The sequence below is a fragment of the Pristiophorus japonicus genome, chromosome 17, assembly GCF_044704955.1.
Source record: "Pristiophorus japonicus isolate sPriJap1 chromosome 17, sPriJap1.hap1, whole genome shotgun sequence".
Classification (NCBI taxonomy): domain Eukaryota; kingdom Metazoa; phylum Chordata; class Chondrichthyes; family Pristiophoridae; genus Pristiophorus; species Pristiophorus japonicus.
Window position 1 is genome coordinate 23125191 of NC_091993.1, and position 18027 is coordinate 23143217.

Consider the following 18027-nt stretch of genomic DNA (forward strand, 5'->3'; position numbering starts at 1 on the left):
GAACGACCACAACTCCGTGACGTTCTGTGGCCTGAGTGTGTTCCTGATAGCCTCTGTCTTGGCATCTGTGGGTCGAATGCTGTCCGCCGTGATCTTTCTCTCCAAAAACTCCACTTCTGTTGCCATGAAGACGCATTTCGACCTCTTCAGCTGCAGCCCTACGCGATCCAGTCGCTGGAGGACCTCCTCTGGGTTTTGTAGGTGCTCAGCGGTGTTCCAACCCGTGACCAATATATCGTCCTGAAAAACCATCGTGTGTGGTACCGACTTAAGTCGGCTCTCCATGTTTCTCTGGAAGATCACTGCAGCCAACCGAATTTCAAACGGGCATCTGTTGTAGATGAACAATCCCTTGTGCGTGTTGATGCAGGTGAGGTCCTTCGAAGACTCCTCCAGCTCCTGCGTCATGTAGGCCGAAGTCAGGTCGAGCCTGGTGAACGTCTTGCCTCCTGCCAGCGTCGCAAATAGGTCGTCTGCTTTAGGTAGCGGATATTGGTCCTGTAGCGAAAAATGATTAATAGTTACTTTATAATCGCCGCAAATCCTGACCGTGCCATCACTTTTGAGTACTGGAACAATCGGGCTGGTCCACTCACTGAATTCCGTTGGGAAGATGATGCCCTCATGTTGCAGCCTGTCCAGCTCGATTTCCACTCTCTCCCTCATCATGTGAGTTACCGCTTGTGCCATGTGGTGAATAGGTCGTGCCTCTGGGACCAAGTGGATCCGCACCTTCGCCCCGGAAAAGTTTCCAATGCCTGGCTCAAAAAGGGAAGGAAATTTCGTTGTGTATCTGTAAAGCATGCACTCCCATGTTCCGCCACCAGGGAGCTCATCCCCTGAAGTACAAAGAGATAAAGAGATCCCAGCATCCCTTGGGAGCACTGTATATAAGCCGGCTCCTAAGGCCTGTTCCTCACTCTGGAGTGTCTTATTAAAGACTGAGGTCACTGTTACTTTAACCTCCCTGTGTGCAGCCTCATCTGTGTTAGGAAAACAATAAATTTGTTAAGAACCTGGATACATGAGGCCTCATCGACATGTGATAGCGCTCGGATGTCATCCCAGTTCCAGCGGATTTTGCCCAGTCAGCTCCTTCCAAGCAGTGTGGGGCCATCGCCCGGGACAATCCAGAGTGGCAGTTCATGCATCGTGCTCTCGTAGGTGACCTTGACCATGGCGCTGCCCAGGACAGTGATGAGCTCTTTCGTGTACGTTCTCAGTTTCGTGTGGATGGGGCTCAGGGCTGGTCTGAGTGCCTTGTTGCACCACAGTCTCTCAAACATCGTTTTACTCATGATGAATTGGCTAGCGCCAGTATCCAGTTCCATGTCTATGGGTAAGCCATTCAATTTTACATTTAGCATTATAGGTGGACATTTCGTCGAAAATGTGTGCACCCAGTGTACTTCAGCATCTGCCTCCTCTCTCTGAGGCTCAAAATTGCTTTGAGCCACCATGGACCGATCTTCCTCTGCCACGTGGTGGTTAGCATGTTTTGCAGAGCTTGCAGGTCATCTGCAAGCTCGTTGGAGGTGCTCCATTGTTCCACAGCTCTTGCAAACATACCCTTTGAAGCGGCATGAATAGGCTGAATGGAAGCCTCCACAACGACAACAAGGTGTGAATTGCCTTGCATTCATCCTTTGTTGTGGACTCTGAGTCACCTGAGGCCTGCTGGCAGTTGCAGACTCATGGTTTCTGCCCTGTACATTTCTGCTTGCAAACATAGTTCCAGTTAATTTATGAACATTGCTAGCACTTGTGTGCTGAGAGATTTGTTTGGTGTTATCATTGGTGGACATAAACGCCTGTGCTATTGCAATGGCCTTACCGAGGGTCGGTGTCTCTAAGTCAAAAGTTTTTGTAGGATGCTCTCGTGGCCAATGCCCGGTACAAAAAAGTTTCTGAGCATTTGCTCCAGGTAGCCATCAAACTCACATTGTCCTGCAAGTCGCCTTAGCTCGGCAATGTAGCACGCCACTTCCTTACCTTCAGATTGCTGGCAAGTGTGGAACTGATACCTCGCCATCAGCACGCTCTCTTTCAGGTTAAGGTGCTCCAGAACCAGTGTACACAGCTGCTCATACGACTTATCTGTGGGATTCACCAGAGCCAGAAGATTCTTCATTAGGTCGGTGCCCCGCAGACCGTGAGGAGGACCACTCTCCTTTTTGCAGCGCTTCCTTCTCCATCCAGCTTGTTGGCTACAAAGTACTGGTCTAGCCGTTTGACATAGGCTTCCCAGTTCTCACCCTCCAAGAACTTCTCCAGGATGCCCACAGTTTGCTGCATCTTTGCGTTGGATTCGTATACTCGTCGCCAGTTATTGTGTTCCTAACACAGATGAGACTGCACACAGGGAAGTTAAAGTAACAGTGACCTCAATCTTTATTAAGACACTCCAAAGTGAGGAACAGGCCTTGGGGGCCGGCTTATATACAGTGCTCCCAAGGGATGCTGGGATCCCTTGGGACTTCAGGGGATGCACTCCCTGGTGGCAGTACATGGGAGTGCATGCTTTACAGATACACAACACCAACAATGAGCTACAGTTGCTCTATTTACGTGGTGCTCCTCTTTACTGGAGGTTGGAGCTGAATGCTCCTTAACAATGCTCCCTCTTCGATCAATCACCAGCAGTAAATAGGGCAAAACATGACACACTGCTCTTGCAGTTGTTGCTGTGGCGATACACATTCAGCTGCACCTGTGGTCACAAATCCAACCTTTTCACTTCTACTGTTAATTAGCATGATTCTGAGAATCGGTATACAATACGTGCTGCCTTTCAATCTTCAGTCAAAAGGAAGTGTTTTTGTCCTCCTACCTAACAAGGTTAGAGTCCACCTGATAGACAAGTGCACAGCTTTAGAGTGTAATTTACATATACAAGGTCAAACTATTCAAAACCCCATGCCACCAGAGGGCTTCACATATAGCAAGTGACTTATCAGGGACTTAAGCTGAGGAGATGTAGCACTGACATTGGGCAACCTTCCAACCTCAGGGTTATTAATATTTTGGAGGCTGGCTCACCATGGAGTGACAGCACAGTTTATATGCTGAGATCCTGGGTCTGAACCCACAATCTCCTGATTTAGAGGCAAGAATATTACCAACTGAGCCAAGCTGACACTATGCTTACAAAAACTTGTAAAATTGCTGCTCATCACTAAATCTATCAGGTAACCATTTTTTATACTGGGCATTTTCTTCATTAACATTACATAGAAACATAGAAAATAGCAGTAGTAGGCCATTCGGCCCTTCGAGTCTGCACCGCCATTCAACATGATCATGGCTGATCCTCTATCTCAACACCATATTCCCGCTTTTTCCCCATACCCCTTGATGTCTTTTGTTTCTAAAAATCTATCTATCTCCCTCTTAAATATATTAAGTGCCTCTTAAATATTAATTCCCTCTTAAATATATTAAGCCTCCACAGCCTTCTGTGGTAAAGAATTCCACAGGTTCACCACCCTCTGAGTGAAACATTTCTCCTCATCAAAGGAACATGCAAAAACCTACCGGAAAGCATATAAACAAGCCTCAGACATATTTTAGCTGAAATTTTCTTCCTTTCCCATCTCCTCTGCTGAAGGCATTGACTCATTTCTGGGGTCCAGTTTCATGTGGACCGATTCTCCTCTTAGTAGCCAATGATTAAGTGTGATCCGTTCAGTATCTACATATGGACACTTTACAGCCGGGATCAGGAGTGAGAAAACTGGCCAAATCCAGGGTAACTGAAGCTAATCGTGGCATTGCCTTGGCTGTGATCAGCTGACTCACCAGCACAGGGATCCCATGTTTTTGGTTTGTATTGTTCAACGACCCGCTGGATAAACTTCCTCAGTTGCTATTAATTGTTTTTAAAGAGGAAAACAGGCACATTTACCTTGGCCATATCCTTTCCCACTGTTGCAAATTTCTAAATGGAGACTTATCCAAATGCAAAGGGGGTCAAAATTGCCCGTTCCCTTAATGCCTGTGGCCACACTGCGGAGTGCAATGGCCGCCGATTTTTAGTGTAATGGCCGCCATCTTGAAAATTCCGCTCCTGCGGTAACCCGGCGATGACCCGCTCCCCCCACTACCGCTCCGCTGCTGCCAATCTGTCCTAAGTGCATCATCAGAGCGCGCACCGCCTATGTTCCCCCCCACCCCCCCCTACACCCCCGATGACGAAATTTGGCGAACAAATCTTGCTCACGCCGTGCGGTGCCAAAAGCTGCTTTTTTCTGCCGGTGCAGCGAGGTTGTAGTCCTTCTAAAATGGCGGTGTGGCTCCCATTAAACTGCCGTAGCTGCCATGTTTTTTTCTTTGTCGGCTGACTGCTATGTCGGTCCGACAATTATGGCCCTAGATTCAGCTGTGCTGCCAACATGCACCCCCTCTTGGGTGCCAGGCTGCTGGCCCAGCCAAACCCCTTTTGCTGGCCCAGTGGACCTAACAAAGAATAGTGCAGGCTCTCCCCTTTAAGTGAAGGGGAGAGCTGTGGTGACCCGGCACTATGATGACATCATCAGCGCTACACTGATGAGTGACAGCGGCGGACACTCCGCCCAACCCCAACTTCCGCCTCTCTAGTGTGCGAACTTCCGCTTACCGCCCCATATCCACCCCCATTATGACCGACTTCCGGTCCGCTGGGAAAAAAGCCAAAGAGCGGAATTTCACTCAAGAGGCCACCGCGCCAGTAAAATCAACAGAAACAGGGTAGGTGCACCCCGTTTCCAGCGGCGGGCAATTTTGGCCCCAAGCTCTGCCAGTGACTTGCAATCACCTCTGGCAAAGCCAATTGCCAGGCAAACCTTTGATAAAAGCAGCAATATTCATACCCGTGCATTAGAAACTGCCCAGATTTGTATTACTATTAATGAATGCACTCGGACACGTTAGAATCAATTTATGGCACACTGGAGGTTTTAAAACAACTTTATTCAGTTTTAAAATGAGAGCTCCCCTGACAGACGACTAGGTAAAAGCATTAACTACAGGAGCATTGCGATAATGGTGGATTGTACTCCAGGCATGAGTCAATGCCAGGGGAGGAAAGTGTAACAGAATTTGGGCACTGAGGATCACAATTCATTAATCGGGGGGGGAGGAGTGCAAAGCTCAGCTGCCAATGCAGAACATCATTAGACAAGTGCACAGGTTAGAGATCGAGTTTGAGAATTTCCGACCCTCATTCGCTGCTAGCGGGGCTCAGTGTCAGCAGTGGAGCCTTTTTTAAACAAGTTTCCCTGTAGTGCAGTGGGTGGAGTGTTTTGAAGCAACAAGGGGGGCAGCACAGGATGAGCCACTCTGCAACCCCCTGCCCTCTCTGCAGCCTGCTTAGTTTCCAGTTTCAGTTGCCTTGGCTTAACGTTCCATCTGAATGAGAAAGAAGCTTAACGCTTTAGAGATGATGCAGGAAATCCTTCACCGTCATTCTCCGATCGGGTGATATATTTATAAGAGCTTCTTTTTAACGAAAAGACATGCCGTCTTTTTCTTATGCTCTCTCTCTTTATTGACTAAGATGGCATGGTGCTGAAGCTGATTCCAGCGCGCTGTCATTTCTTCATTTCTGCTCATCACTGACTTCAATCTTAAACGACAAAATGAAAAAACGCAGACAAGAGTAAATTCAGATGGCCGAAAGAACTTTGATAGGAAGTGTTTCCGAATTCCTCAAAATCTTGGTAAGTAAATGGGCTGGCCCGTATGGCACTAAACCTAACGGACTAGGATAGTCCCACATTCCATCCCTGGTCAGTGCGGAGTTAGCCAATCTCAATTAGGCCAGCAGGGGCATGCTAATTGGCTTCAGCGCCCATATGCTAGCTAAGGGAGGGAAAAAAAATGTCAGCCAGAGTTTGTTTGTCACCTAATCGCCATCCAGTAAGCCCTGCTTGAAACCGCATGCATGTAGATATTAAGCAGGGGCAGGGCTGGGCTTGTCTGTGAGGCCCTCTCCTCCCATTATCCCCATTCCCCCATAGTTGAATGACCTTCCAATACAAGGTTCAATCTCACACAAAAATAATGAGCATGTGGAACTATACCTGTAACGTATTTGCTTCATGCGTTCTTCGCTTAAGAATTCATAGCAACACATTTAGCAATAGGTTTACCAATCATACTACACATTAGCAGTTAATCCACCAGGCGCACAACCACCTGCCTCATCGTGGTTCCCCATAACCCAGCTGGCTGGGGTTTTATTGAGTCTTGTAAGCATCACATGACTGGCTAAGCTACTCACAACTCAACAATTATTTTAAGTTGAAACATTAATACAAGTGCCCCCTCATTAAAGGGGCACTAAAACCGACAAACTTAAACAAATTTAAACTTTAGACATTAAGGATCAAATTAAAATTTGATTGCCGGTGGTGATGATTCACTCCAGTCTCTCTGGCGCCCACCTCTCACAGAAGGCAGCGAGCGTTCCGGTGGACACCGCGTGCTCCATCTCCAGGGACACTCTGGCTCGGATGTAACTGCAGAAGAGAGGTAGGCAGTCGGGCTGAACGACCCCCTCGATCACCCGCTGCCCGGATCAGTTGATTGCCACCTTGGCCATGCCCAGGAGCAGTCCTAGGAGGAGACCTTCCGACCTGCCCGCTCCCCTCCGCACAGAGTGCCCAAAAATCAGGAGCGTGGGACTGAAGTGCAACCAGAATTTCAAATAATGGAAGAGGGGCTGCAACATCACACACTTAACATACACATAGAATACGGACTCTTCCAGACCGCAGAAATTACAGGCGGTTTGGGAGTCCGTGAACCGGCGTAAAAATCGATTGCACGGGACTGCTCCGTGCAACACCCTCCAGGCCAAGTCCACAATAAATAAAGGGAGGATCCCCGCGTAGAGAGCACTCCATTGGGGATTCCCGCCTCCCCCGGATGGCAAGATGGTGTGCGTGTCCGGATGGCAGACGAGGATGGCAATGTGGAGAGTGTGCAAGAGCAGCCCATACAGGAATTCTCTCCGCACAGAACTGAAAGGCACGGAGGGGATTTCCTGGAGGAGCCTCAAGTTGTGAGGCGCCGGCTCCCGAGGAAGGTTTTGGGGCTTGGCGCCGATGAGGAATTCCGTTCGAACGGGGGTCAGTTCGGACGGGATCACCCCACGTGCTTGAGCATCCTCGACACACCTAACGGAGTCAGGGCCCAGTGCTGGTTTTAGCGACTCGATGGCATTGGCCGCGTGCCAGACGTCGGCCCAGGATAGGCGCCGTGCCAGCTCCTCAGGCGCCATCCAGCCTGCTCCTCCGCCATCGACGCTGGTCACCTTACCAAACATCTGCCTGCCACCTAAAACCGCGCTCGTGGAGGTAAGGGTTCGTGAGCAGCGGCTCCCAAAGGACAGCCGCCACTCCAGACGGTGGAGAGCTGCGTTTGGTGGCGACTTTGTTCCAGACCCTGATGAGTTCCTGGTAAAAGACAGGCAGCCCCCGCATGGCGGTCCACACGCCTCCCAGGTTCACAAACAGGAGCTGCGTGTCATAATTGAGGCAGTGCTGCTGGCGGAAGAAATATGTCGCCAGCGTACACCATCTAGGAGGGTGCTTGATGTACAGGTATCTCTGCATGGTCTGAAGACGGAAAGTTCAACAGCTCAACAAGTCTGTGAGCATCCTCACAGGTGCATATATTACAATGCCCGAGCATGACCTTCAAACGAGGAGACAAGTGATTTAAATTTAATAAAATATACATGCTGACCTATTTCCTGAAGAGTTTTTCTTACTCCAAAAAAGGTACTGCAAAATTTACTCTTCAAAGAAACAGACTACATTCCTTTGGTCTATCTTTAGGAGCGGCCTTGTACTTAAAGTAATGAGCTCACCTTTCCTGCAAAAAACGTTCACATCTCTTTTCCCAAATATTCTGCGTGGGAGGCCGTGGGAGCTCTTTCTTCTTTGTACAAATGTCCAGTGGAAAGAGAAAGAGCAGGGAGAAGGCAAATAATGAGCTGCTGCTTTCCTTTCTGTCGAGGGCTTCTTCGCTCATCTTTTTATCTCCTGAAGGCAATAACAAAGCCCAGGGTGAAGACTGGTGGAGGAATTATAAACACCTATCAACTGGTAGGGGTGGAAATCAGGTTGACTGTGCACTTTGGAGCAGCTTTAGTTCTGCAGTCTCGTGTGTGCTGGGGCTGAGTTGAAACTGGTCCAGCTCAGTTCATTAGTGATTCTATAAGTAAAAGGTGAGGCTATAAGCACAGGATTCTACTCTTGGTGTGTCGACTTAAAAGGCCCTTATTGCCACAACTTGGTGTTTAATCCTCGGTCTCTGTCCAATCAATGGACTTTCCTTTGCAATCCACACGATAAATATAGTTCAACCAAAAAGGAACTATTTGCTCTCCCAAAAACAAAATCATACAGAAAGAAAGACTTGCATTTTATATAGCACCTTTAATGACCACCGGACGTCTCAAAGCGCTTTACAGCCAATTAAGTACTTTTGGAATACAGTCACTGTTGTAATGTGGGAAACACGGCAGCTAACTTGTGCACAGCAAGCTCCCACAATCAGCAATGTCGTGATGACCAGATAATCTGGTTTTTTAAAATATTCTGTTGATTGAGGGATAAATATTGGCCAGGACACCAGGGATAACTCCCCTGCTCTTCTTCGAAATAGTGCCATGGGATCTTTTACATCTACCTGAGAGAGCAGACAGCACCGCAACAGTGCAGCACTCCCTCAGCATTGCACTGGAGTGTCAGCCTAGATTTTTTTTTGTGCTCAAGTCCCTGGAATGGGACTTGAACCCACAACCTTCTGACTTTGAGACAAGAGTGCTACCCCCCACTGAGCCACCGTTGATACTGGTACAGATTAGGAAAATTCCAGGTTCAATTCCTAATCTGTGCTGGGTTAGCTAGTCTGAGCTGGGGCAGTGATAGGGGCATTATAACTAGCCTCAGTGCCTATGGTTTAAGGAAGACATGATTATTGCAGAATCCTTACTGGAAAGGTGTAATGTGCGTGGATATTGGATAAGGACGGGATCAGGCTCAGCTATGATATTCAATGAGGTCAAATAGCCTACTGACACTGTTTGGGCTCACACATGAAGTATTACCGGAAGGCCATCAGCACTTCTGCACCTGCAGGGAAGGAGGGATGAAGGAAGGAAAGAAGTACTACGGAAAGTAGTGACATATTGTTAGTACCATTTCAGACCTATTCATCAACTAGTCATGAGTATTATCAGAAAAGTTAATTAAATTCTGGCCTTTTGGGCTTCAGTCCTCTCCACTATTGCCTTCACCCTGCTCCCTGGAACTCACCCTGAAACCATCCTCCCTCTACTTTCCTATACACCTTTAAAAACCTTCTTCAAACCGGCGGTCAGAATCTCCTAACTCTCCTACTGTGGCTCAACTTCATTTCCCTTGTATTAAATTATTTTTCCCTCTGTAAAGTGCCTTGGGATGGTTTCCTATTTTAAAAGTGCTTAATGCATGCAAGTTGTTGAAACAGGAAAATACTTTTTATTACCAAAAAAGTGAATTTAAAAACAAATCTGGGTTTTATCTTAATGAGGTAAAACTCTGATGCATGTTCTGCTTGTACACTTGAGTGAAATAGTAATTAATAGATGTTGACAGTCAAGATATGTACTGAGGTAGAGATTAGTTTGGATACAGTAAGGTGCTGTAACACGTTGAAAAATTGTTACTTGAAACTGGAGGAGAAAAATAAGGAAAAATTAATTCAGTTTGTCTTAAGAAAAAACGTCGAATGAAATGTTATTAAAATGACACATGTAGATAGCAGTAAGCTTATAAAAGATTAAACCACACTCACCCTGACTCTTTGATGGGTGCCTTAATAGATGTGTAAACCACATCAAACACATGCTGTATCTTTAATTTAGTCCTGCATTTCTGTGCTAGGAAGTAACTGATTGCATACAGAATATCAGAAGATAAATACAGGTGTCACAGGCTCGAAGGGCTAAATGGCCTACTCCTGCGCCTATTTTCTATGCTTCTATCTTAGTTCATCTGCGAGGAAAGAGAAATCTACCGTCTCCCATCACTGCATCCATCTGGCTCTTGAACCATGTAAGGTTTTGTCTTCGCTATTCTATCCAGAAGTTTGTTCCAAAAGTGCAAAGAAATTTTAGTGACATCTGTCCTAGATTCACATCTCACCAGTTTCAACCTAGGTTGGTGAGACTACAGCTGGAGTACTGTGTACAGTTTTGGTTTCCTTATTTAAGAAGGAATATACCCTGTACTTACAGTGGAGACAGTTCAGAGATTGATTCCAGAGACTAAGAGGTTGTCTTATGAAGAACGTTGAGCAGGTTGTGCCTGTACTCATTGGAGTTTAGAAGAATGAGAGGTGATCTTATTGAAACATCTAAGATTCTGAGGGGGCTTGACAGGGTAGATGCAGAGAAGATGTTTCTCCTCATGGGGGAATCTAGAACTAGGGGCATAGTTTCAGAATAAGGGGCCGCCCATTTAAGATTGAGATGAGGAGGAATTTCTTCTCTCAGAGGGTTATGAATCTTTGGAATTCTCTACCCCAGAAAGCTGTGGAGGCTGGGTCATTGAATTTATTTAAGGTGGAGTTAGACAGATTTTTGAACTATAGGGGAGTCAAGGGATATGGGGAGCGGGCAGGGAAGTGGAGTTGAGGCCAAGATCAGATCAACCATGATCTTATTGAATGACGGAGCAGGCTCGAGGGGCCAAATGGCCGACTCCTGCTCCTATTTCTTACGTTCTTATGTCCCCTTGTGCTATGGTGGTTCACTTTTGTAGCAGTGCTCTGGAGTTACTTTCTCTATACCATTTAATATCTTAGATACTTCTATAAGGTCTTCTCACAGTTGCTTTCTTTCAAACGTAGGAGCCCCAGTTTTTCCCATATAAATCAGTTCTCTGATATTATCGATCAGCCTCAACGTAACCCCTTTTCACTTTACCAATTTGGCAATATATATTAAACTTGTTCTGCTCAAGCTGGAAGCTCTAAACCACAAAGGCACATGCTTAGTTTGGCTACGCAATACAATTCTGATTCTCAATAGCTCAACATTTACATGAGAGGAACCCAAAAAATAAAAATAATTGTGCATTTTTTTCTACCTTTGATAAAGAGGAAACTGCCATCTCTGTCAAAAGCAAAGACCGGCTCCCATGGTGACGCTATCACATGTGGGAAAGGGAAAATACAATGGCACAAAGTATCACCACGTGCTTTGTCCAACAAAGCTGTCGTGCCATTTGTAAAGATGAGCAGAAACTAGGTGGGAAGAAAAAGAAAATAAATGTAAAATTTCAGTCTGCTCAGCTCAAAATACAATTTCAATTTGTGTGTTTTTTTTCTGGGTTATGAGTCAGTGGCAGCCCCACTGCCATTGCCCCCACTGCCATTGCGCCCACTGCCATTGCGCCCACTGCCATTGCCAACAGCACCAGACAAAGGATGCAAACTCTGCACCTCAGATGGTGTCTCGGAGCTGAAGGTGTGTGAGCATAAAAATGGTCATTGTAGGCTGTGCAAAAAACAGCCTCTGTTAGTACTGGTGCTGCCCAGTAGGGACCGATGGAACAAGCAAAGGAAACACACTGGGTGCATCACTTTATTTGAAGTGTCATTCTTCCGGCATCCTAACCTACAATACAAACGGCTGCAGGACTTTTGCTCCTTAATGTGGCTTTGGAATTATTATTCCACTTATAAGGGTCTTGAAATTACACAGTGTGCTTGTCACATTTATATGAAATTCCCCAGAGCACTATTTTAACAGGACCATTAAACTGTTGAAATTGAATTGGGCTCAGCTATGAAGATCCCCTTGGCCAATCAGCCTTTCACCATCTACTTTTTAGATTCATTCATAAGGAATGACTGCTGGGCTGATATATTGGAGGGAAGCTGGCACCTGTGGAAATGTTATCCAGCAAGAATCAAGAGGAGAATTGGAGGGGGAGGGATAAACGATATAATGACACCCTGGTTCACTTTTCCACTTGCTCTACTTTCCCAGCGCCTTCCCATGCAAGCTCAGGAGATGCAACACCTGCTTACACACCACTATTCCGGACCCTAAACACTGTCAGCTGTGGCTCAGTGGGTAGCACTGAGTCTGAAGGTTGTGTGTTCATGTCCCACTTCAGAGACTTGAGCACAAAAAAATCTAGGCTGACAGCAATGTGATAATGACCAGATAATCTGTTTTTGTTATGTTGATTGAGGGATAAATATTGGCCAGGACACCGGAGATAACTCCCCTACTCTTCTTCAAAATAGTGCCATGTGATCCTTTACATCCCTTTTATGAGAGGGCAGACAGGACCTCAGTTTAACGTCTCATTTGAACAACGGCACCTCCAACAGTGCAGCACTCCCTCAGCACTGCACTGGAGTGTCTGCCTAGATTCATGTGCTCAAGTCCCTGGAATGGGACTTGAACCCACAATCTTCTGACTCAGAGGCGAGTGTGCTACCCACTGAGCCACAGCTGACACTACCAACAATCTAGGCCCTAATCCATGCAGGATCTTATCCGGTCATGTAAACCTGGTATATTTTGCGCTGGGGCCATTGACGGCAAAGTGGCAGGATTTCTAGCAGGTTATATTATGTCACCAGTCCCACCTCTTCTTTTGACATCAGCATTGACAGAAGTATCTGCCCCCAGAATTTTTCTATGTTAAAATAAAGGGATTGGGTTTCAACAGAACCGGGTCCCTCCCCAAATTCAAGCCTGTTTGCCCAGTGTCTTCTCAGTCCCATAAATTTAGGGACCGTAATGTATGTACCTGTGAGTATGCTCACAGATTTGTAGAGCTGTTGAGTTGTGAGTGGCTTAGCCAGTCATGTGATGTTCATAAGACTCAATAAAACCCCAGCCAGTTGGGTTCGGGGGATCCATGATGAGGCAGGTGCTTGTGAGCCTGGTGGGAGAACTGGTAATGTGTAATGCGATTGTTAAATCTTTGTTAATAAACCAACTAGTTCTTAATAGCAATGTGTGCTATGAATTCTTAAGCAAAGAACCCATGAAGCAAATACATTACAATTGGGAAAGTGAAGTTGAGATAGAAGATCAACCAAGATCTTATTCAATGGCGGAGCAGGCTCGATGGGCCGAATGACCTACTCCTGCTCTATTTTTTATGTTCTTGAGTTCCCAGTTCTCAGATCTCCGAAGAAATCGGCAAGCTGAGCCTGATCTTGCCCCACAGGGAGAGAGAAAAAATTCTGGATCTTTAGTCCTCCTCTCTCATACATTCTAGTCACTAGGCTCAGGTCAGAATTCGGAGCAGCTCACTCAAGAACGACCATCTCAGCTGCGGTATTGTACCTAAGATGGCAGCCAACAGAGCAAATTAAAAATAAAATGCATTGTCAAAAACATGGATATGCTTATTTGTACTGCAAAAATGGCCACCATGCTTCACCCTTTACATAGAAACATAGAAAATAGGTGCAGGAATAGGCCATTCGGCCCTTCGAGCCTGCACCACCATTCAATAAGATCATGGCTGATCATTCACCTCAGTACCCCTTTCCTGCTTTCCATCCATACCCCTTGATCCCTTTAGCCGTAAGGGCCATACCTAACTCCCTCTTGAATATATCCAATGAACTAGCATCAATAACTCTCTGCGGTAGGGAATTTCACAGATTAACAACTCTCTGAGTGAAGAAGTTTCTCCTCAGTCCTAAATCCTTATCCTTAGACTATGTCCCCTGGTTCTGGACTTCCCCAACATTGGGAACATTCTTCCTGCATCTAACCTGTCCAGTCCCATCAGAATTTTATATGTTTCTATGAGATCCCCTCTCATCCTTCAAAACTCCAGTGAATAAAGGCCCAGTTGATCCAGTCTTTCCTCATATGTCAGTCCTGCCATCACGGGAATTAGTCTGGTGAACCTTCGCTGCACACCCTCAACAGCAAGAGCGTCCTTCCTCAGATCAGGAGATCAAAACTGAACACACTATTCTATGTGAAGCCTCAGTAAGGCCCTGTATAATTGCAGTAAAATCTCCCTGCTCCTATATTCAAATCCCCTAGCTATGAAGACCAACATACCATTTGCCTTCTTCACTGCCTGCTGTACCTGCCTGCCAACTTTCAATGACTGATGTACCATTGCACCCAGGTCTCGTTGCACCTCCCCTTTTCCTAATCTGCCGCCATTCAGATAATATTCTGCCTTCGTGTTTTGCCATCAAAGTGGATAATCTCACATTTATCTACATTATACTGCATCTGCCACGCGTTTGCCCACTCACCTAACCTGTCCAAGTCACCCTGCAGCCTTTTAGCGACCCCCTCACAGCTCACACCGCCACCCAGCTTAGTATCATCTGCAAACTTGGAGATATTACACTCAATTCCCTCATCCAAATCAATAATGTATATTGTAAATAGCTGGGGTCCCAGCAATGAGCCCTGCGGCACCTCATTAGTCACTGCCTGCCATTCTGAAAAGGACCCGTTTATCCCGACTCTCTGCTTCCTATCTGCCAACCAGTTCTCTATCCACATCAGTACATTACCCCCAATACCATGTGCTTTAATTTTGCACACCAATCTCTTGTGTGGGACCTTGTCAAAAGCCTTTTGAAAGTCCAAATACACCACATCCACTGGTTCTCCCTTGTCCACTCTACCAGTTACATCCTCAAAAAATTCTAGAAGATTTGTTAAGCAGGATTGCCCTTTCATAAATCCATGCTGACTTTGACCAATCCCATCGCTGCTTTCCAAATGTGCTGCTATTTCATCTTTAATAATTGATTCCAACATTTTCCCCACTACTGGTGTCAGGCTAACCGGTCTATAATTACCCGTTTTCTCTCTCCCTCCTTTCTTAAAAAGTTGTGTTACATTAACTACCCTCCAGTCCATAGGAACCGATCCAGTCGATAGACTGTTGGAAAATGATCACCAATGCATCCACTATTTCTAGGGCCACTTCCTTAAGTACTCTGGGATGCAGACTATCAGGCCCCGGGGATTTATTGGCCTTCAATCCCATCAATTTCCCGAACACAATTTCCCGCCTAATAAGGATTTCCTTCAGTTCCTCCTTCTCACTAGACCCTCGGTCCCCTAGTATTTCCAGAAGGTTATTCGTGTCTTCCTTCGTGAAGACAGAAACAAAGTATTTGTTTAAGTGGTCCACCATTTCTTTGTTCCCCATTATAAATTCACCTGAATCTGACTGCAAAGGACCTACGTTTGTTTTCACTAATCTTCTTCTCTTCACATATGTATAGAAGCTTTTGCAGTCAGTTTTTATGTTGCCAGCAAGCTTCCTCTAATACTCTATTTTCCCCCTCCTAATTGAACGCTTTGTCCTCCTCTGCTGTATTACAAAATTCTCCCAGTCCTCAGGTTTGCTGCTTTTTCTGGCCAATTTATATGCCTCTTCCTTAGATTTAACACGATCCTTAATTTCCCTTGTTAGCCACAGTTGAGCCACCTTCCCCGTTTTATTTTTACTCCAGATAGTGATGTACAATTGTTGAAGTTCATCCATGTGATTTTTAAATGTTTGCCATTGCCTATCCACCGTCAACCCTTTAAGTATAATTCGCCAGTCTATTCTAGCCAATTCACGCCTCATACCGTCGAAGTTAGCTTTCCTTAAGTTCAGGACCCTAGTCTCTGAATTAACTGTGTCACTCTCCATCTTAATAAAGAATTCTACCATATTATGGTCACTCTTCCCCAAGGGGCCTCGCACAACAAGATTGTTAATTAGTCCTTTCTCATTACACATCACCCAGTCTAGGATGGCCAACCTTCTAGTTGGTTCCTCGACATATTGGTCGAGAAAACCATCCCTAATACACTCCAGGAAATCCTCCTCCACCGCAATACTACCAGTTTGGTTAGCCCAATCAATATGTAGATTAAAGTCACCCATGATAACCGCTTTATTGCACGCATCCCTAATTTCTTGTTTGATGCTGTCCCCAACCTCACTATTACTGTTTGGTGGTCTGTACACAACTCCCACTAGCGTTTTCTGCCCTTTGGTATTCCGTAGCTCCACCCATACTGATTCCACATCATCCAGGCTAATGTCCTTCCTTACTGTCGCATTAATTTCCTCTTTAACCAGCTATGCTACCCCACCTCCTTTTCCTTTCTGTCTGTCCTTCCTAAATGTTGAATATCCCTGTATGTTGAGTTGCCAGCCTTGGTCACCCTGGAGCCATGTCTCCGTGATGCCAATTACATCATATTCGTTAACTGCTATCCGTGTAGTTAATTCGTCCAACTTATTCCGAATACTCCTCACATTGAGGCACAGAACCGTCAGGCTTGTCTTATTAACATCCTTTGCCCCTTTAGAATTTTGCTGTAATGTGGCCCTTTGTCTATGATTGGTTCCCTTGGAGGATAAGCCACACCCTGAAGTTTCACAAGAATGTTTAACTGGAACCGCCCAGCACAAGGTCTCACTGACTTTGTAGCTCGATCCACTTTGACTTCCTAAAGTGACAGAGGACAGAGCTCCCCAGAAAACAACAAGGGTTAGCCAAAGTGCTTTACCCCAGTCCAAGTACATCCCTCCCCCAGCCAAAGTGCCTTACCCCAATCCAAGTACATCCCTCCCCCCAGCCAAAGTGCCTTACCCCAGCTATCCCCCCCCAACACACACACACAAAAATCGGGCAGGCATTGTGTAGATTGTTTATTTGGGTATGAAGTGAATAAGTGACAGTGTCGTGACTTCTGGATATCATCCACTCCAACGATGTCCCTTGTAGGGGGTTGGAAGAACGTGATCTATCTTCCCTGAGTTCGCTCTCTCCCCTCCCACCCGTGTCGCTCTCTCTCTCCCCCAGCCTCTATCGCTCTCTCTCTCCCCCAGCCTGTCTGTCTCCCCTCTAGCCTCTCTCTCTCTTTCTCTCCACCCCCCAGCCTCTCTCTCTTGCTCCCAAGCCTCTCTCTCTCTCTCTCTCCCCCAATCTCTCTTTCCCCCTCGGCCCCCTGCCACTCTCGGCCCCAGACCCGCTGCTCTCGGCCCCGGAGGGGGAGAGAGTTGGGTGGGGGTGTGGGGAGAGTCTCGGGGCCGGGGCCTGAGCCGGCGAAATGAGTCGAGGTCTCAGGTCCTGCTCTCGGCACCATGTGGAGGGAATGATTCGGAGCTGGGAGGGGGGAGACGGGGCTTGACAGCGTCGGGGCTTGATAGATGTCTGTTAAAAAAAGTTGAGTACAAATAGTTACACTGCAAAAAGATATATATTTTTAACGTTTCCATTTCTTTTGAAAATTGTTTGCTTAAAGCCTGCTTTTAATGTTGTTAAAATTGTAACTTTTGATAAAACTCTGGTAGTGCAGCCAGATGCATGACAGCACGTTTGAAGCCGGACAGAAATAATGCACCAGGGAGTCAAGTGAACATCAAAAGTTGTATTCTTATGATGAATCATCCATGCGGAAAAAACAAAAAAAACTGATCGTCACTACATGGATTGTGTTGAAGGTGAGCGAGAGAGAATTGTTGGAAATTTTCCAGAACAAAAGAATGAGACATTTGGGACAAGATTTTCCACTTCTGTGCTCGCCAGTTCGTGCTTTTTCTGCCATTAAAATGAATGGGCAGAAAAGCACAGTCTGAGAAGCACTGAATTCTAAAAAACCCAACCCAGTCATCTAGTAATGGAACTATTATTTAAGGTGATTTATACAGTCAAACTGCACTTTCATTGCGAGATTCCAGGGGGATGAAATTGCCCTTTGCCCCAAACGGGGTAGATAATTCGAATCAAATGAATATTCTCTGCCCAAATCCATGTGGCGGAGAATAGAGGGAAATTGGCCTCTTTAACTTTTTTAATTTGTTGGGGCAATGTTTGGGGCGGCTGAGGGGGTGGAAATGCTTTGGGAGCAGGGTGGAAGGCTTCAGTTAAAGAGGACGGCCTCTGTGAGCTCTGCAGCCACTTTAGTGGTACCCATTGGGCCACTAGGGAGGGCTACAGCCAAGAGGGGGTGCCGAACCTGTGGCCGCCATTGTC

General features: G+C 46.3%; 1 protein-coding gene across 4 annotated transcripts in view; it reads right to left on the reverse strand.

Annotated features, from left to right (window-relative positions):
* Positions 1-4949: 4949 nt before the first annotated feature.
* wdr93 (WD repeat domain 93) overlaps positions 4950-18027 on the reverse strand; it is a 76182-nt gene continuing 63104 nt past the window's right edge. For 3 of the 4 annotated variants that reach the window (XM_070858477.1, XM_070858478.1, XM_070858476.1), the window contains exons 14-16: positions 11121-11277; positions 7853-8027; positions 4950-5602 (exon numbers count right to left, since the gene is read on the reverse strand). In XM_070858477.1, coding sequence (XP_070714578.1) covers positions 5464-5602; positions 7853-8027; positions 11121-11277 — 471 coding nt within the window. In that variant the 3' untranslated portion in view covers positions 4950-5463. The remainder of the gene's footprint in view (positions 5603-7852; positions 8028-11120; positions 11278-18027) is intronic. The other variant, XM_070858479.1, reaches the window with a different exon arrangement.